Genomic DNA, 19,577 nt, shown 5'->3' with positions numbered 1-19,577 from the left:
AGGGAGTTCTTCCTAGCCACCGTGCTTCTATACCTGCATTGCTTGCTGTTTAGGGTTTTAGGCTGGGTTTCTGTACAGCACTTTGTGACATCAGCTGATGTAAGAAGGGCTTTATAAATACATTTGATTGATTGATTGAGTTTACCTCCGATTTACTTAGTTTAAATAAGGCCATTTTTTGGCTTGTGCCTGCTGTAAATAATGTAAGATAACTAGCAAGCTGCGCTAATGGGTCATCACTAGTTACCACAGCCACAAAGTCATAAACCCCGCCTATTTCTACAATTTCTCTTCGTAAAATGCGATTTTAAACCTAACCTTAACCGTACTGCTAACCTTATGCCTAACCCTAAACTTAAATAAAGACCCAAAAGCAAATGTTTGTTTTCATACATTTTTACAATATAGCCAATAGTAAGAACCGCGCTAATGTTGTTTCTAGCTAGAATTTGTAGTAAGCCCTTGTTGATACTAACCAGATAGCCACAACTAAATGACTAGTGTAGATAGCAACATAAGTAAACCACAATGGATTCATTTTTTCTATGAAACAGCGGCCTTTTATGCAGTCAAGATTCGGTGGAGTAGCTACTGTATGTTGTGCTAAATGGAGATGCTAACCGTTTAGTTAACGTTAGCTAGCAAGCGAACTGGCACTGGAAGTATGGGAAAATGGAGAGTGAATAAAATGATTTCTTCATCATCTTGCTAGATAGCTAGTTTGGTAAAGCATTTAACATTGTGTGCATTGTGCTGCACTTACCACCCCATTTGTTTCATATGAAATGTGTGTGACTGCCTGGCTCAGTTAGCAAGCTAAAGTTAGTTAGCTAGTTAACTAATGAGCAGGTGCACATTATCAAACTGAACCTAACAAAGGTAAAATATGTAAAGATTAAAAGAGCATTATCATAATTTTCACATTTTCCAAAATACTGTATATGGAAATATACACTCAGTGGACAGTTTATTAGGTGCACCACCCCATTCACGGAAATAGTTTGTTCCTACAGACAGTGAGTCATGTGGCCGTGGCTTGCTATATGAAGCAAGCAGACAGGCATCGAGGCATTCAGTTACTGTTCGATTGAACGTTCGAATGGGCAAAACAAGTGGCCTAAGCGACTTTGAGCGTGGTATGATTGTCGGTGCCAGGTGCGCCGGTTCCAGTATCTCAGAAACAGCCTCGGGTTTGCAGAGAATGGTGCGACAAACAAACAAGCAAATAACGGCGCAGTACAAAGTGATGTGCAGAACGGTACCTCGGAACACACAACTCGGTGGTCCTTGTCACCGATGGGCTATTGCAGACCAGGTTCCACTTCTATCAGCTTAAAACAAGAAGAAGTGGCTCCAGTGGGCACGCGATCATCAACACTGGATAATTGAGTGGAAAAGCATTGCCTGGTTCGGCGAATCACGGTTCTTGTTGCCTCATGCTGATGGCAAAGTCAGGATTTGGCATAAGCAGCATGAGTCCATGACCCCATCCTGCCTGATGTCAATGATACAGGCTGGTGGCGGTAGTGTAATGGTGTGGGGAATGTTTTCCTGCCACACGTTACGTCCCTTGATACGAATGGAACAACTTTTTAGACCCGGTACTAGATGGGTGTAGGTAATAAACTGGCCACTGAGTGTATATAAAACACAGGAAATATTTTTGGGACTGCACTAGGCCTTTAGGTGCTCAACTTTTGACCAGATCCTTATGGGCCCTGGTCAAAAGTAGTGCACTAAATAGGGAATCAAGTGCCATATGGGATGCAGACTATGAAACTCGGTAGACCCGGAGATCCCTTAGATCCCTTGGGTCCTGGTGTTGGGAGACGAATGAGTGCAGGGAGAACGTTTTACTGCTGTGTTTGACTCTGTTTGACTGTGTGTGAAGTGGCGGGATCTCACAGCTCAGGGAGGTTAGGGATCATCACCCCACTGCCAACCCTCCTAATGCTCTCGACCTTCTGAACCTTTCCAGTCCCAGCCCTTTGACTGGGATGTGTCCCAAAATGACACCCTATTTTCTAAATAGTGCACTACTTTTGACCAGAGCCGTACGAGGTAGGGAATGCTAGGTTGTGATTTGGGACAGGCAGAGCCAGCTGCTTTCTGCTTCCTGCCCTGTGGTGTTTAGCACCATATGAACGACACCTCTTTGGAAATATTTTTTAACAAGTTAGAGTGTTTATTATGGGAGTGCCACCCAGACAAAAATTATAGTGTGACGGTAAATGTTTAGATTGTAAACTTGTCAAATTATCAAAAAGCTTCACCATATGAAAGTGTATGTCTGAATAGCCATTATTTCGTAGGCCATATGTGATCCAACATCTGAAACAAGAGCTCTTTTCTTTTTCATTACTCACTCTCACAACTGTGGTGAACGCTCAGTTTGCCAACTGCCTGAGGATTACAAATCCACAGCACAGACTGTAACTAGTTGGTTCCATTTTTTTTGAGTAGGAAAAAGCGCTTACATGAAAAACTCTGCGGTTACTCAGCCCTGCAAACATGGCGAGCGGGAACCATTGAGTTACTTTTCCTGCACCTTCATCTCATTAAACCCGGATATGGCCCGAGGTTGGAGATCTATATAAAGTCTCTATGTCTCCCCTCTGCTTTAAAGTACTCTCCTGTGAGCTGCTCTCTGTATTTCTAGAAGGCATTCCAGAGAGGTGATGGAGCTCTGAAGCCTGGCCCAGCGGTTTGGTTTACCTTGGAGGACACCCTTGTCACCCATCAGTCTTTGAAGCACGTCTGAGTCCAACTTGGCGAAGGCATCGTTGGTGGGGGCGAACAGGGTGTACTGGCCGGGTTGTCCCAGCTTGTCCAGCAGGCCTGAGGCCAGAGCCACTTCCTGTAGAGAGAAAATACATCATATCCTCCATCATATGCTCCATTAATACTGTATGAATCGATAAATCGAATAAAATAGAATGAAACAGATGAGATGAGAAGAGAAAATGAGAAAAGAGGAGAAAAGATATAGATGAAAAAGGTAAGAAAGGAAAGGAAAGGTAGGAAAGGAAAGGTAGAATATGAAAGGTAGATCAGGGCAAAAAAAGAAGAGAAGACTTACACTGAGAGTGGTGAGGTCATCGTCAACCTCGATGACATCCTGGATGGTGTTGCCCACGGCAGTGATGACACGGTCGATGATGTGCACCACCCCATTGGTGGCAACCTGGTTGCCATGGATAATCCTGGCACAGTTCACCGTCACGATCTTCATACATAACAACACACCACATAGGACATGCACAGCACAGTCAGTATCTGCACACAACACACAACAGCATACTGTCCTTAACTCTCCAATGTGCACTCAACACAACCTTCAACAAATAACTACCTGCACACAATAAAGCCTTAGCTTTCCATGATTGCAACTTTTCTATCTCATGGCATGGAAACCATCGGATTCCCAATACATTACATGGGCGCTGGTCAAAATAGTGCACTAAAAATGGAGTCGGATGCCATTTGGCATGCATAAGATGATGTTGTGTAGGTCTAGTGGGATGCTCACCCCGTTGGAGTAGTGGTTGATGTAGAGTCCCAGGTCGTTGTACATGGAGTCGACCACCAGGCCGTTCTTCAGGTCTTTGGTAAGCAGGCGTTTGTTAGCCATGTGGTAGTGCAGAGCATTGTACAGCTCAATGTTAACGTTGCTCACCAACGCGCTACGCACTTCCTGTTAAAGAAATGCAGAATAGAAAGGCTTAAGATAACATAAATACTTAACATAAAGTGATGACAAAGACTTACAGCAACTGACTGTAGGGTTCAGGTCAATCAACCACACATTCTGGTGTTTTGTGTTGTAGCTCTTTTAAATGGTCATATTACAAGCACAGAATGGTTTTGGCACTGAAAAAAACTAAAACTATCGCTGATGGATTCAACTGATTGTGTGATTTACCTGGAATTTTCCAGATGTAAAAGATTACACTTATCCTGACTTACCTCATCTAACAAGTCCCAGGCATCGTTGCTGGGAGCAAAGAAGGTGTATGACCCAGATCCCTCTATCTCCCCCTGCAGCTTGGATATGTGAGAGTATTCCTGGGTGGAGGTGGCCTTGACCAGGCCCAAGGTACCATACACATTGTCTATAGGGGCCACTGTGGAACAGGGGATAGAAGGTACCATGATGACTACATCTCCCTACATACCGGGGGTAATCCCAAATGGTATCCTATAACCTATACAATGCACTACTTTTACCAGAGCCCTAAAGTAGTGCAGTACATAGGGAATAGGGGGGCACTTGGGATGCACACAAGTCTCATTGAAACAACTCTCACAACCCCAAAGAACCCCAAAAACAGACGGATGAAGCTAAAAGGAAACATGCAGGGGTAGGACGATGTGCCAGCGGAATCTTTATGTTGGTGTGGCGTTGTGACTCGTGAATTTAATGAGAAAACGTAATACCCCTTGGTATGTCTTCGTTGAACCTCTTGTTTAACCTTTGAAGTACACTATAACATTAAGTGCACTACAAAAATAGATTGCGTATCTTGTACCCTGTAACATTACATATACTGTAACCGACTGTAGCTACATACCTGCAGGACATCCTTTCATTCCTTCCAGCTTCATGTAGCCTGGACAGCACTCATACAGCACCGTCCTATAGACAGAGAGACACAGATAGACTAAGTTCAGAGACATAGACAATGCACCACAGACAGATCACGCATAAACAGATCACTCATACAGCACCAGCACCAGCACCGTCCAGAGACACAGAGACACAGAGACACGCACCAGAGACACAGATAGACCAAGTTCAGAGACATAGACAATGCATCACAGACAGATCACGCATAAACTCATACAGCACCGTCCTACAGACATTGACACACAGACACGTCATGTTTAGGGACAGATCACTCATACAGCACCGTCCTACAGACAACACAGGGACACACACGTTAGAGACAGAAAGGAGGGAGAGATGGAGACATCCCACACAGATCACGCTTTAGAGACAGAGACGACACACAGACAGACGGACAGGTCACAAGCTAGATACAGAGACATACCCTATCCTCTGTTTGAATATTCAGAGCCGGGGTACATAAACAGTGATCCCCACATCCCATGGAATTACAGTGTTCTAGAAGATCTTTCAGTACAACAGAGCACATCGTATATTTATCCTGGAGTTCATCCTAGTATATTTCAGCTGAATCATCACTAATGTCTTTATTGAAAGGCTGTTTCATGCTCCTGTGTGTGTGTATGTGTGTGTGTGTTCCACATGGTCCTCATTATCTCTTTTATTACCCATAAGGCCATGTGGTCCCAGGGCCCAGGCCAGCACGCCTCCAGGGTAACGCTACCACATTGTATGCATACATAAACTATGTCTGCCTCCAGAATGGCACCCTATTCCATATATAATGCACATTGTAGGGAATAGGGTGCTATTTACCAAGCACCCTGCCCCTTTGCAACTAAACAATTAGTCTCGCACTCTAGTCCATGAATCAGCCTTGGTTAAGCTCTAAGACATTATGTTTTGGGCCTTGAAGTAGCGCGTTGCAATCAAATCCATAAGCAGTCGGAAACCTTGGTTATGAAATTGAACTTTTCAACTCCCGCATTTACCACAAACCACTGAATGGGCTGTGTGGAAACTGTAACAGACTAGCTCATTAGAAATGACTCGGGGGGGAAATTATGGGAGGAAATGGCACTGTAATCTTTCATCTAAATCAAACAGCTTTTAAAAGCAATCGTAACCACAGAGACACAAACACAGAACAGGCCTCATTAGGTTTTCAGAGACTCTTTAATTAAACTTCATGACGTTACAACCCAGCTAACAACAAGCATTCCCACAACTTTAAGTCATTAACTAACATTTGCATAGGAACGTTACCATGATATACAAGGAATGTTTCCAAGAGACCATTGCCTTAATCCTCTAGAGCAGCGTTCCCGAAACTCGGTTCTCAGAACCCCAAAGGGAACACGTTTTGGTTTTTGCCCTAACAGTATATGGCTGATTCAAATGATCAAAGCCTGATGATTAGTTGATTATTTGAATCGGCTGTGTAGTGCTAAGGCAAAAACCTAAACATGCACCCCTTGGGCTCCCAAGGAGAGAGTTTGTTCTGAAATGTTTGTCCTATATCTGAGAGATACAGTACAAGAAAGATCAGGAAAAGGCTTTTGATAAAGTACGACTGGAGTTTATATATAAATGCCTAGAATATTTCAATTTTGGGGAATCTCTTATAAAATGGGGTAAAGTTATGTATAGTAACCCTAGTTTAAAACTATCTAGAGGAGTAAAACAAGGTTGTCCACTATCGGCATATCTATTTATTATTGCCATCGAAATGTTAGCTGTTAAGATTAGATCAAACAATAATATTAAGGGATTAGAAATCCGTGGCTTAAAAACTAAGGTTTCATTGTACGCTGATGATTCATGTTTTCTTTTAAAACCACAATTAGAGTCTCTCCAGGGCCTCATAAAGAATCTAGATACTTTTGCTATCCTCTCTGGATTAAAACCAAATTATGATAAGTGTACTATATTATGCATTTGATCACAAAAAAATGCAAATTGTACATTACCATGTAGTTTACCAATTAAATGGTCTGACGAAGATGTGGACATACTCGGTAGACAAATCCCAAAAAGACAGAAATTATCCAATACATTTTTATAGAAAGTTAGCAAAAATAGATAAGATCTTGCTACCATGGAAAGGAAAATACCTGTCTATTTGTGGAAAAATCACCCTGATTAACTCTTTAGTCATATCACAGTTTACCTATTTGCTTATGGTTTTGCCTACACCTAGTGACCTGCTTTTTAAATTATATGAACAAAAAATATTCAATTTTATTTGGAACGGCAAGCCGGATAAAATTAAAAGGGCCTATTTATATTACGAATATGAATTCGGAGGGCAGAACTGATTAAATATTAAAGCATTAGACCTCTCACTAAAGGCATCAGTCACACAAAAGTTATACTTAAATCCAAACTGGTTCAAGAATGGCCTTTTTCCCTTTATTCAGATTACACCTGCTCACTTTCGGTTGTTTGAAAAGGAAATAATCTCCAAAATATCTTTATTTTTTAAACAAGCCTTAGAAAGTTGGTTGCAATTTCAGTTTAATCCACCTGAAAAGACAGAACAATTAATACAACAAGTATTGTGGTTGAATTCAAATATACTAATTGATTAAAAAAAATGTATTTTTTGAAGAATTCTTTAAAAAAGGTATAATTTTAGTGAATGATATCATAAATAGGACTGGTGGAGTTATGTCACACATGCAGCTAACACAGACATATGAAAATGTCTGCTCTACCCAAAATTACAACCAATTAATTGCAGCATTACCACAAAAATGGAAGAGGCAAGTAGAAGGGGGAAAAAGTAAGGAACTTGTATGTCGGCCCTATATTAAAGAACATAAATGGTTAAAAAAAAGTGTGATAAATAAAAACATATACCAATTTCATTTAAGGACCAAAAAACTGACAGCTGTGCCATATAAATTGTAAAATAGTTGGGAAGAGATTTTCGATGTACCCATTCCATGGCACATGGTTTATGAATTGATACGCAAAACAACGCCGGATTCAAAACTTCAAATTTTTTAATTTAAATGACTATACAAAATTATTGCAACTAATAGAATGTTATATATATGGGGGATACTTCCCAGCTCTGCAGATTCTGCTGTGACGAGGCAGAGTCATTAGATCATTTATTTTGGTATTGTCCATATGCAGCTCGTTTTTGGTCACAGGTCCAGGAATGGCTGAAGAATTGCAACATTTGCCTAGAACTAACGCTACAGATAGCAATACTGGGTGATTTGAAAAGCCATAGTCAATCAATCAATAATATAATAATTATTTTAGCAAAAAATGTTATTTTTAATTTACAATCTGTAGAAGCTATGAGACTAGAAACGTTCAATTATTTTGTGAAGCATCACAGCACAGTTGAATAATATATGGCAAATAGAAATCATCATGGATGATTTGATATCATCATATATCAGACACCGTAGCTTTACATTTCTACGAAGAATTACTAAGATATAAAGAGGTGGAAATCCAACCTGCAGCTGTTAACTATGTAAAGGGCCTTAACCTGTAGATCAGCATGTCTGAGCGTGTGTGTGCGTGTTCATGGGTGTGTGTGTGTGCGAGAGCGAGTGTATCTGTGTGTGTGTGTGTGTGTGTTTGTGCACACTTTGACTGTGAGTGAGAGTTACAGTACAGTGAAAGTCTGATTTATCCACTCTGAGAAACCCCAGAGGCCCCGTAACTACTCTCCATCTCTCTCTTTAGTGGTAATCAGCTCCTATAACGGTATTCAAACTGTTAACAGTACCACATGGGCACCAAGTTGGCGTCAAAGTTAAATAAATGTATTATAAGCAGAGCCCTACCTTGTTTTAATAGACAAAAACCACAGAAGGACACTATCTGAGTCCTAAATGACAACCTACTCTATATATTGTGCCCTAGTTTTGACCAGAGCCCTATGGGCACTGATCAAAAGTAGTGCACTATAAAGGGGAAAGGGTGCCATTTGGGACATACTCTAGAACCACCTAGCTAGTCCATTTCATAATCCCACACCTCATAAACCATGACATGACTTGTTAAAGCAGAACAAGTATGCTTCAATTTGTGCAGAGCCAGAGGTATTGTTGAGAGAGGAGAACTCACAGACATATCTTTATGATATGCCAGTAAATGCCACAGGGTGTATTCCACTGTTTAAGAAGAAAAAATGACAAAAATGTCAAATGTAAGTAAGACTTTTCTGAGCCAGAGGCAGACGTGAGGCAGCGTGATGTACAAGTACACCACTGGACAGCACACTATTCCACTGTTTCCAGCTGCAGAAATTCTAAACAGTACCACAAACCAGCAAATGCCGAATATACAAATACAATGATACATGAAGTAGGCTATAGTAGGAGATGGATGTCCAGTTTGAAGTGGACCAGACCTTACATGGTTGTGAAATTGAAATATGTATTGTGGGTTACAGATCTCTGTAGAAAGCTTTATGGTGTATGGACACTCCCGCTGAGCGCACACTGGTTGAATCAACGTTGTTTCCAAGATATTTGAACTAAATTAGATGTGGAATTTACATCTGTGCCCAGCGAGCTGACCCTGCATGATGCTGATCCCAGATAACTCACTAACTCATGTCTGGATGATGCTAGTTGGGGGTTTAGTTCATTTTTTCCAGAGTAATGGTTTTTGAATAATGGTTGCTTGTTGCTCAGTCTTTGGTGGCTTGGAACTTAAGTCCAGCTGTGCTTCTTCATCAGCGGTCCCCCTGGGAAGTCTGCAAACCAGGAAAACATTTCCACATGATCTCCAGTGTTCCAGTGGTAGCTGGGTCCATAATAGGACAAGACAGCCTTGTCTAAATCAACAGAGTTTGACTGGAGAGAGAGGGGGTCTAGGGCAGGATGGAGTGAGGTTTACAGTGGCTTGTTTCCTTCATAGCGACAGACGATGACGTATGTTGGGTTGTCATCCCCGGTTCCTCCCTCAGACATACATGCACGCACATAGCTATCATTCCTCAGTAAGAGTCAGCAGAGGGAAACAGAGCTATCATCCCTCAGTATGAGTCAGCAGAGGGAAACATAGCTATCATTCCTCAGTAAGAGTCAGCAGACGGAAACAGAGATATCATCCCTCAGTATGAGTCAGCAGAGGGAAACAGAGCTATCATTCCTCAGTAAGAGTCAGCAGAGGGAAACATAGCTATCATTCCTCAGTAAGAGTCAGCAGAGGGAAACATAGCTATCATTCCTCAGTAAGAGTCAGCAGAGGGAAACATAGCTATCATTCCTCAGTAAGAGTCAGCAGAGGGAAACATAGCTATCATCCCTCAGTATGAGTCAGCAGAGGGAAACAGAGCTATCATTCCTCAGTAAGAGTCAGCAGAGGGAAACATAGCTATCATTCCTCAGTAAGAGTCAGCAGAGGGAAACATAGCTATCATTCCTCAGTAAGAGTCAGCAGAGGGAAACATAGCTATCATCCCTCAGTATGAGTCAGCAGAGGGAAACATAGCTATCATTCCTCAGTAAGAGTCAGCAGAGGGAAACATAGCTATCATCCCTCAGTATGAGTCAGCAGAGGGAAACAGAGCTATCATTCCTCAGTAAGAGTCAGCAGAGGGAAACATAGCTATCATTCCTCAGTAAGAGTCAGCAGAGGGAAACATAGCTATCATTCCTCAGTAAGAGTCAGCAGAGGGAAACATAGCTATCATCCCTCAGTATGAGTCAGCAGAGGGAAACATAGCTATCATTCCTCAGTAAGAGTCAGCAGAGGGAAACATAGCTATCATTCCTCAGTAAGAGTCAGCAGAGGGAAACAGAGATATCCTTCCTCAGTAAGAGTCAGCAGAGGGAAACATAGCTATCATCCCTCAGTAAGAGTCAGCAGAGGGAAACAGAGATATCCTTCCTCAGTAAGAGTCAGCAGAGGGAAACATAGCTATCATTCCTCAGTAAGAGTCAGCAGAGGGAAACAGAGTTATCATCCCTCAGTAAGAGTCAGCAGAGGGAAACAGAGCTATCCTTCCTCAGTAAGAGTCAGCAGAGGGAAACATAGCTATCATTCCTCAGTAAGAGTCAGCAGAGGGAAACATAGCTATCATTCCTCAGTAAGAGTCAGCAGAGGGAAACATAGCTATCATTCCTCAGTAAGAGTCAGCAGAGGGAAACATAGCTATCATCCCTCAGTAAGAGTCAGCAGAGGGAAACAGAGATATCATCCCTCAGTAAGAGTCAGCAGAGGGAAACATAGCTATCATTCCTCAGTAAGAGTCAGCAGAGGGAAACAGAGTTATCATTCCTCAGTAAGAGTCAGCAGAGGGAAACATAGCTATCATTCCTCAGCAGAGGGAAACAGAGCTATCATCCCTCAGTAAGAGTCAGCAGAGGGAAACAGAGCTATCATCCCTCAGTAAGAGTCAGCAGAGGGAAACATAGCTATCATTCCTCAGTAAGAGTCAGCAGAGGGAAACAGAGATATCCTTCCTCAGTAAGAGTCAGCAGAGGGAAACAGAGGAGATCAAGGCCTGCCGTACGAGGAGAGGGGCTATGTCCCAAATGGCACCCTATTTTCCTATATAATGCACCTCCTTGACCAGGACCCATAGGGACCCATAGGGCTCTGGTCAAAAGTATTGCACTATATAGGACAGATGTATTCAACTCTTACACTAAGAGGTCCAGAGCCTTCTGGTTTTCTGTTCTACCTGATCATTAATTGCATCCACCTGGTGTCCGAGGTTTAAATCAGTCTCTTATTAGAGGGAAACTATGAAAAAACGCAGTGGAACTGCCTTCGAGTTCCAGATTTGAGTTTGAGGGAATAGGCTATGGTGCCAGATGAGGAGAGGTCATGGCTCATGGCTCATGGCTCATGGCTAACTGCCATAGTTACCTTCTTTTGAACTTAGCCCCTGGAAACACAGAGAAGAGAAGAGGAAGAGTGGGGGGATGAGCCAGGCATGAGATCACACATGCCCTGATGAGGCACAGTCAGCAAAACCACCTCCACTCTCCCACGCACATACAGGAGAACCAAGACTCCCTCTGGCCTGGCTTCGGGGTTGGAAACTTCCCTCTGTATTGTCAGCAGCTCTACTTTAGACTGGAGATCTCTGTATGTCAGCTAGCCAAACCAATACTACTGTAGTACTGGCATCTGGTCAATGGGGAAAACTGTGCTGTTTCCAATAAACAGATCATTACTAATGATGTGGCCTAGTTGTTTGGTTGTTTTTTTGTGTGTGGGGGGGGGGGGGGGGGGGGTTATATCCAGCATTATCCATTAGGCTTGCTGCAGGTAGAAAATGCTAGGAACTGTTCCACACCTCACTTTGCTCAAACTGATTCTCTCCAACAGACTCAGAAGTTGTAGCTTAAAATGGGTCAATTAGGGGCAGTTTAGGGGACAGTCAATGAAACCAACCACGGAAGAATGTTGTAGCGAATTCGGAAGGTAGCCCTGACCAGGACTCGAATCCTGATCCAGCGAATGTCAAACCAACACATTAACCATTACGCCAAGAGGTTTGGACCTGTTGGTGTAAACGTTAAGGTGTTGGTTTGACAGTCGCTGGACCCAGGTTTGACAAATACTATTATTTGTCAGGGAATACTATTTGTAGATCAGTGATACTACACATCATTTTGCTCAAGCTGATCCTCTCCAAAAGACTCAGAAGTTGTTAAGGGCAGTTTAAGGGGAGAGTCAACGAAACCGACCATGGAAGTATGTTGTAGCGAACACTACTCAGCATCCAGGAGCATAGAACATTACTCAGCATCCAGGAACATAGAACACTACTCAGCATCCAGGAGCATAGAACACTAATCAGCATTCAGGAGCATAGAACACTACTCAGCATCCAGGAGCATAGAACACTACTCAGTATCCAGGAGCATAGAACACTACTCAGCATCCAGGAGCATAGAACACTACTCAGCATCCAGGAGCATAGAACACTACTCAGCATCCAGGAGCATAGAACACTACTCAGTATCCAGGAGCATAGAACACTAATCAGCATTCAGGAGCATAGAACACTACTCAGCATCCAGGAGCATAGAACACTACTCAGCATCCAGGAGCATAGAACACTACTCAGCATCCAAAGCTTAGAACACTACTCAGCATCCAGGAGCATAGAAAACTAATCAGCATCGAGGAGCATAGAACACTACTCAGCATCCAGGAGCATAGAACACTACTCAGCATCCAGGAGCATAGAACACTACTCAGCATCCAGGAGCATAGAACACTACTCAGCATCCAGGAGTATAGAACACTACTCAGCATCCAAAAGCATAGAACACTACTCAGCATCCAGGAGCATAGAACACTACTCAGCATCCAGGAGGATAGAACACTACTCAGCATCCAGGAGCATAGAACACTACTCAGCATCCAGGAGCATAGAACACTACTCAGCATCCAGGAGCATAAAACACTACTCAGCATCCAGGAGCATAGAACACTACTCAGTATCCAGGAGCATAGAACACTAATCAGCATTCAGGAGCATAGAACACTACTCAGCATCCAGGAGCATAGAACACTACTCAGCATCCAGGAGCATAGAACACTACTCAGCATCCAAAGCTTAGAACACTACTCAGCATCCAGGAGCATAGAAAACTAATCAGCATCCAGGAGCATAGAACACTACTCAGCATCCAGGAGCATAGAACACTACTCAGCATCCAGGAGCATAGAACACTACTCAGCATCCAGGAGCATAGAACACTACTCAGCATCCAGGAGCATTGAACACTACTCAGCATCCAGGAGTATAGAACACTACTCAGCATCCAAAAGCATAGAACACTACTCAGCATCCAGGAGCATAGAACACTACTCAGCATCCAGGAGCATAGAACACTACTCAGCATCCAGGAGCATAGAGCACTACTCAGCATCCAGGAGCATAGAACACTACTCAGCATCCAAAAGCATAGAACACTACTCAGCATCCAGGAGCATAGAACACTACTCAGCATCCAGGGGCATAGAACACTACTCAGTATCCAGGAGCATAGAACACTACTCAGCATCCAGGAGCATAGAGCACTACTCAGCATCCAGGAGCATAGAACACTAATCAGCATCCAGGAGCATAGAACACTACTCAGCATCCAGGAGCATAGAGCACTACTCAGCATCCAGGAGCATAGAACACTACTCAGCATCCAAAATCATAGAACACAACTCAGCATCCAGGAGCATAGAACACTACTCAGCATCCAAAAGCATAGAACACTACTCAGCATCCAGGAGCATAGAACACTACTCAGCATCCAGGAGCATAGAACACTACTCAGCATCCAGGAGCATAGAACACTACTCAGCATCCAGGAGCATAGAGCACTACTCAGCATCCAGGAGCACAGAACACTACTCAGCATCCAAAAGCATAGAACACTACTCAGCATCCAGGAGCATAGAACACTACTCAGTATCCGGGAGGATAGCTAGCATAGAACACTACTCAGCATCCAGGAGCATAGAACACTACTCAGTATCCAGGAGGATAGAACACTACTCAGCATCCAGAAGTATAGAACACTACTCAGCATCCAGGAGCATAGAACACTACTCAGCAACCAGGAGCATAGAACACTACACAGCTTCCAGGAGCATAGAACACTACTCAATATCCAGGAGGATAGAACACTACTCAGTATCCAGGAGCATAGAACACTACTCAGCATCCAGGAGGATAGCTAGCATAGAACACTACTCAGTATCCAGGAGGATAGAACACTACTCAGCATCCAGGAGGATAGCTAGCATAGAACACTACTCAGTATCCAGGAGGATAGAACACTACTCAGCATCCAGGAGGATAGCTAGCATAGAACACTACTCAGTATCTGGGAGGATAGCTAGCATAGAACACTACTCAGTATCCAGGAGGATAGAACACTACTCAGTATCCAGGAGGATAGAACACTACTCAGTATCCAGGAGGATAGAACACTACTCAGTATCCAGGAGGATAGAACACTACTCAGTATCCAGGAGGATAGCTAGCATAGAACACTACTCAGTATCCAGGAGCATAGAACACTACTCAGCATCCAGGAGCATAGAACACTACTCAGTATCCAGGAGGATAGCTAGCGTAGAACACTACTCAGTATCCAGGAGGATAGCTAGCGTAGAACACTACTCAGTATCCAGGAGCATAGAACACTACTCAGTATCCAGGAGGATAGCTAGCGTAGAACACTACTCAGTATCCAGGAGCATAGAACACTACTCAGTATCCAGGAGGATAGCTAGCGTAGAACACTACTCAGTATCCAGGAGGATAGCTAGCGTAGAACACTACTCAGCATCCAGGAGCATAGAACACTACTCAGCATCCAGAAATATAGAACACTAATCAGCATCCAGGAGCCTAGAACACTACTCAGTATCCAGGAGGATAGAACACTACTCATCATCCAGGAGCATAGAACACTACTCAGCATCCAGGAACATAGAACACTACTCAGCATCCAGGAACATAGAACACTACTCAGCATCCAGGAGGATAGAACACTACTCAGCATCCAGGAACATAGAACACTACTCAGTATCCAGGAGGATAGAACACTACTCAGCATCCAGGAGGATAGAACACTACTCAGCATCCAGGAGGATAGAACACTACTCAGCATCCAGGAGGATAGAACACTACTCAGCATCCAGGAGGATAGAACACTACTCAGCATCCAGGAGGATAGAACACTACTCAGCATCCAGGAGGATAGAACACTACTCAGCATCCAGGAGGATAGAACACTACTCAGCATCCAGGAGCATAGAACACTACTCAGCATCCAGGAACATAGAACACTACTCAGCATCCAGGAGCATAGAACACTACTCAGCATCCAGGAACATAGAACACTACTCAGCATCCAGGAGCATAGAACACTACTCAGCATCCAACAAAATAAAACACTACTCAGCATCCAGGAGCATAGAACACTACTCAGCATCCAACAAAATAAAACACTACTCAGCATCCAGGAGCATAGAACACTACTCAGCATCCAGGAGCATAGAACACTACTCAGCATCCAGCAAATAGAACACTACTCAGCATCCAGGAGCATAGAACACTACTCAGCATCCACGAGCATAGAACATTACTCAGTATCCAGGAGCATAGAACATTACTCAGCATCCGGGAGTATAGAACACTACTCAGCATCCAGGAGCATAGAACACTACTCAGCATCCAGGAGGATAGAACACTACTCAGTATCCAGGAGCATAGCTAGCATAGAACACTACTCAGCACCCAGGAGCATAGAACACTACTCAGCATCCTGGAGCACAGAACACTACTCAGCGTCCAGGAGCATAGCTACATAGAACACTACTCAGCGTCCAGGAGCATAGCTACATAAAACACTACTCAGTGTCCAGGAGCATAGCTACATAGAACACTACTCAGCATCCAGGAGTATAGCTACATAGAACACTACTCAGGATCCAGGAGCATAGCTACATAGAACACTACTCAGCGTCCTGGAGCATAGAACACTACTCAGCGTCCAGGAGCATAGCTACATAGAACACTACTCAGCGTCCAGGAGCATAGCTACATAGAACACTACTCAGCGTCCAGGAGCATAGCTACATAGAACACTACTCAGCGTCCAGGAGCATAGCTACATAGAACACTACTCAGCGTCCAGGAGCATAGCTACATAGAACACTACTCAGCATCCAGGAGCATAGCTACATTGAACACTACTCAGCGTCAAGGAGCATGGCTACATAGAACACTACTCAGCATCCAGGAGCATAGCTACATAGAACACTACTCAGGATCCAGGAGCATAGCTACATAGAACACTACTCAGCGTCCTGGAGCATAAACACTACTCAGCGTCCAGGAGCATAGCTACATAGAACACTACTCAGCGTCCAGGAGCATAGCTCCATAGAACACTACTCAGTGTCCAGGAGCATAGCTACATAGAACACTACTCAGCATCCAGGAGCATAGCTACATAGAACACTACTCAGCATCCAGGAGCATAGCTACATAGAACACTACTCAGGATCCAGGAGCATAGCTACATAGAACACTACTCAGCGTCCAGGAGCATAGCTACATAGAGCACTACTCAGCGTCCAGGAGCATAGCTACATAGAACACTACTCAGCGTCCAGGAGCATAGCTACATAGAACACTACTCAGCATCCAGGAGCATAGCTACATAGAACACTACTCAGCGTCCCGGAGCATAGCTACATAGAAAACTACTCAGCATCCAGGAGCATAGCTACATAGAACACTACTCAGCGTCCAGGAGCATAGCTCCATAGAACACTACTCAGCATCCAGGAGCATAGCTACATAGAACACTACTCAGGATCCAGGAGCATAGCTACATAGAACACTACTCAGCGTCCAGGAGCATAGCTACATAGAACACTACTCAGCGTCCAGGAGCATAGAACACTACTCAGCGTCCAGGAGCATAGCTACATAGAACACTACTCAGCGTCCAGGAGCATAGCTACATAGAACACTACTCAGCGTCCAGGAGCATAGCTACATAGAACACTACTCAGCGTCCAGGAGCATAGCTACATAGAACACTACTCAGCATCCAGGAGCATAGCTACATAGAACACTACTCAGCGTCCCGGAGCATAGCTACATAGAACACTACTCAGCATCCAGGAGCATAGCTACATAGAACACTACTCAGGATCCAGGAGCATAGCTACATAGAACACTACTCAGCGTCCTGGATTATAGAACACTACTCAGCGTCCAGGAGCATAGCTACATAGAACACTACTCAGCGTCCAGGAGCATAGCTACATAGAACACTACTCAGCATCCAGGAGCATAGCTACATAGAACACTACTCAGCGTCCCGGAGCATAGCTACATAGAACACTACTCAGCATCCAGGAGCATAGCTACATAGAACACTACTCAGCGTCCAGGAGCATAGCTCCATAGAACACTACTCAGCGTCCAGGAGCATAGCTACATAGAACACTACTCAGGATCCAGGAGCATAGCTACATAGAACACTACTCAGCGTCCAGGAGCATAGCTACATAGAACACTACTCAGCGTCCAGGAGCATAGAACACTACTCAGCGTCCAGGAGCATAGCTACATAGAACACTACTCAGCGTCCAGGAGCATAGCTACATAGAACACTACTCAGCGTCCAGGAGCATAGCTACATAGAACACTACTCAGCGTCCAGGAGCATAGCTACATAGAACACTACTCAGCATCCAGGAGCATAGCTACATAGAACACTACTCAGGATCCAGGAGCATAGCTACATAGAACACTACTCAGCGTCCTGGAGCATAGAACACTACTCAGCGTCCAGGAGCATAGCTACATAGAACACTACTCAGCGTCCAGGAGCATAGCTACATAGAACACTACTCAGCATCCAGGAGCATAGCTACATAGAACACTACTCAGCGTCCCAGAGCATAGCTACATAGAACACTACTCAGCATCCAGGAGCATAGCTACATAGAACACTACTCAGGATCCAGGAGCATAGCTACATAGAACACTACTCAGCATCCTGGAGCATAAACACTACTCAGCGTCCAGGAGCATAACTACATAGAACACTACTCAGCGTCCAGGAGCATAGCTCCATAGAACACTACTCAGCGTCCAGGAGCATAGCTACATAGAACACTACTCAGCATCCAGGAGCATAGCTACATAGAACACTACTCAGCATCCAGGAGCATAGCTACATAGAACACTACTCAGGATCCAGGAGCATAGCTACATAGAACACTACTCAGCGTCCAGTAGCATAGCTACATAGAACACTACTCAGCGTCCAGGAGCATAGAACACTACTCAGCGTCCAGGAGCATAGCTACATAGAACACTACTCAGCGTCCAGGAGCATAGCTACATAGAACACTACTCAGCGTCCAGGAGCATAGCTACATAGAACACTACTCAGCGTCCAGGAGCATAGCTACATAGAACACTACTCAGCGTCCAGAAGCATAGCTACATAGAACACTACTCAGCGTCCAGGAGCATAGCTACATAGAACACTACTCAGCGTCCAGGAGCATAGCTACATAGAACACTACTCAGCGTCCAGGAGCATAGCTACGTAGAACACTACTCAGCATCCAGGAGCATAGCTACATTGAACACTACTCAGCGTCAAGGAGCATAGCTACATAGAACACTACTCAGCATCCAGGAGCATAGCTACATAGAACACTACTCAGGATCCAGGAGCATAGCTACAATAGAACACTACTCAGCGTCCTGGAGCATAAACACTACTCAGCGTCCAGGAGCATAGCTACATAGAACACTACTCAGCGTCCAGGAGCATAGCTACATAGAACACTACTCAGCGTCCAGGAGCATAGCTACATAGAACACTACTCAGCATCCAGGAGCATAGCTACATAGAACACTACTCAGCATCCAGGAGCATAGCTACATAGAACACTACTCAGGATCCAGGAGCATAGCTACATAGAACACTACTCAGCGTCCAGGAGCATAGCTACATAGAACACTACTCAGCGTCCAGGAGCATAGCTACATAGAACACTACTCAGCGTCCAGGAGCATAGCTACATAGAACACTACTCAGCATCCAGGAGCATAGCTACATAGAACACTACTCAGCGTCCCGGAGCATAGCTACATAGAACACTACTCAGCATCCAGGAGCATAGCTACATAGAACACTACTCAGCGTCCAGGAGCATAGCTCCATAGAACACTACTCAGCGTCCAGGAGCATAGCTACATAGAACACTACTCAGCATCCAGGAGCATAGCTTCATAGAACACTACTCAGCATCCAGGAGCATAGCTACATAGAACACTACTCAGGATCCAGGAGCATAGCTACATAGAACACTACTCAGCGTCCAGGAGCATAGCTACATAGAACACTACTCAGCGTCCAGGAGCATAGAACACTACTCAGCGTCCAGGAGCATAGCTACATAG

At 44.1% G+C, this 19,577-nt stretch overlaps 1 protein-coding gene across 1 annotated transcript in view; it reads right to left on the bottom strand.

Moving 5' to 3' along the window:
- The window catches only part of LOC129831581 (periostin-like), a 39,816-nt gene that overhangs the window by 15,542 nt on the left and 4,697 nt on the right, over positions 1 to 19,577 (bottom strand). Inside the window, exons 3-7 of the mRNA XM_055894934.1 lie at positions 4,572 to 4,636; positions 3,967 to 4,124; positions 3,530 to 3,694; positions 3,080 to 3,226; positions 2,716 to 2,857 (exon numbers count right to left, since the gene is read on the bottom strand). Coding sequence (XP_055750909.1) covers positions 2,716 to 2,857; positions 3,080 to 3,226; positions 3,530 to 3,694; positions 3,967 to 4,124; positions 4,572 to 4,636 — 677 coding nt within the window. The remainder of the gene's footprint in view (positions 1 to 2,715; positions 2,858 to 3,079; positions 3,227 to 3,529; positions 3,695 to 3,966; positions 4,125 to 4,571; positions 4,637 to 19,577) is intronic.

The sequence above is a fragment of the Salvelinus fontinalis genome, chromosome 33 (assembly GCF_029448725.1).
Source record: "Salvelinus fontinalis isolate EN_2023a chromosome 33, ASM2944872v1, whole genome shotgun sequence".
Classification (NCBI taxonomy): Eukaryota; Metazoa; Chordata; class Actinopteri; order Salmoniformes; family Salmonidae; genus Salvelinus; species Salvelinus fontinalis.
This window is presented reverse-complemented; position numbering and strand designations above follow the sequence as displayed.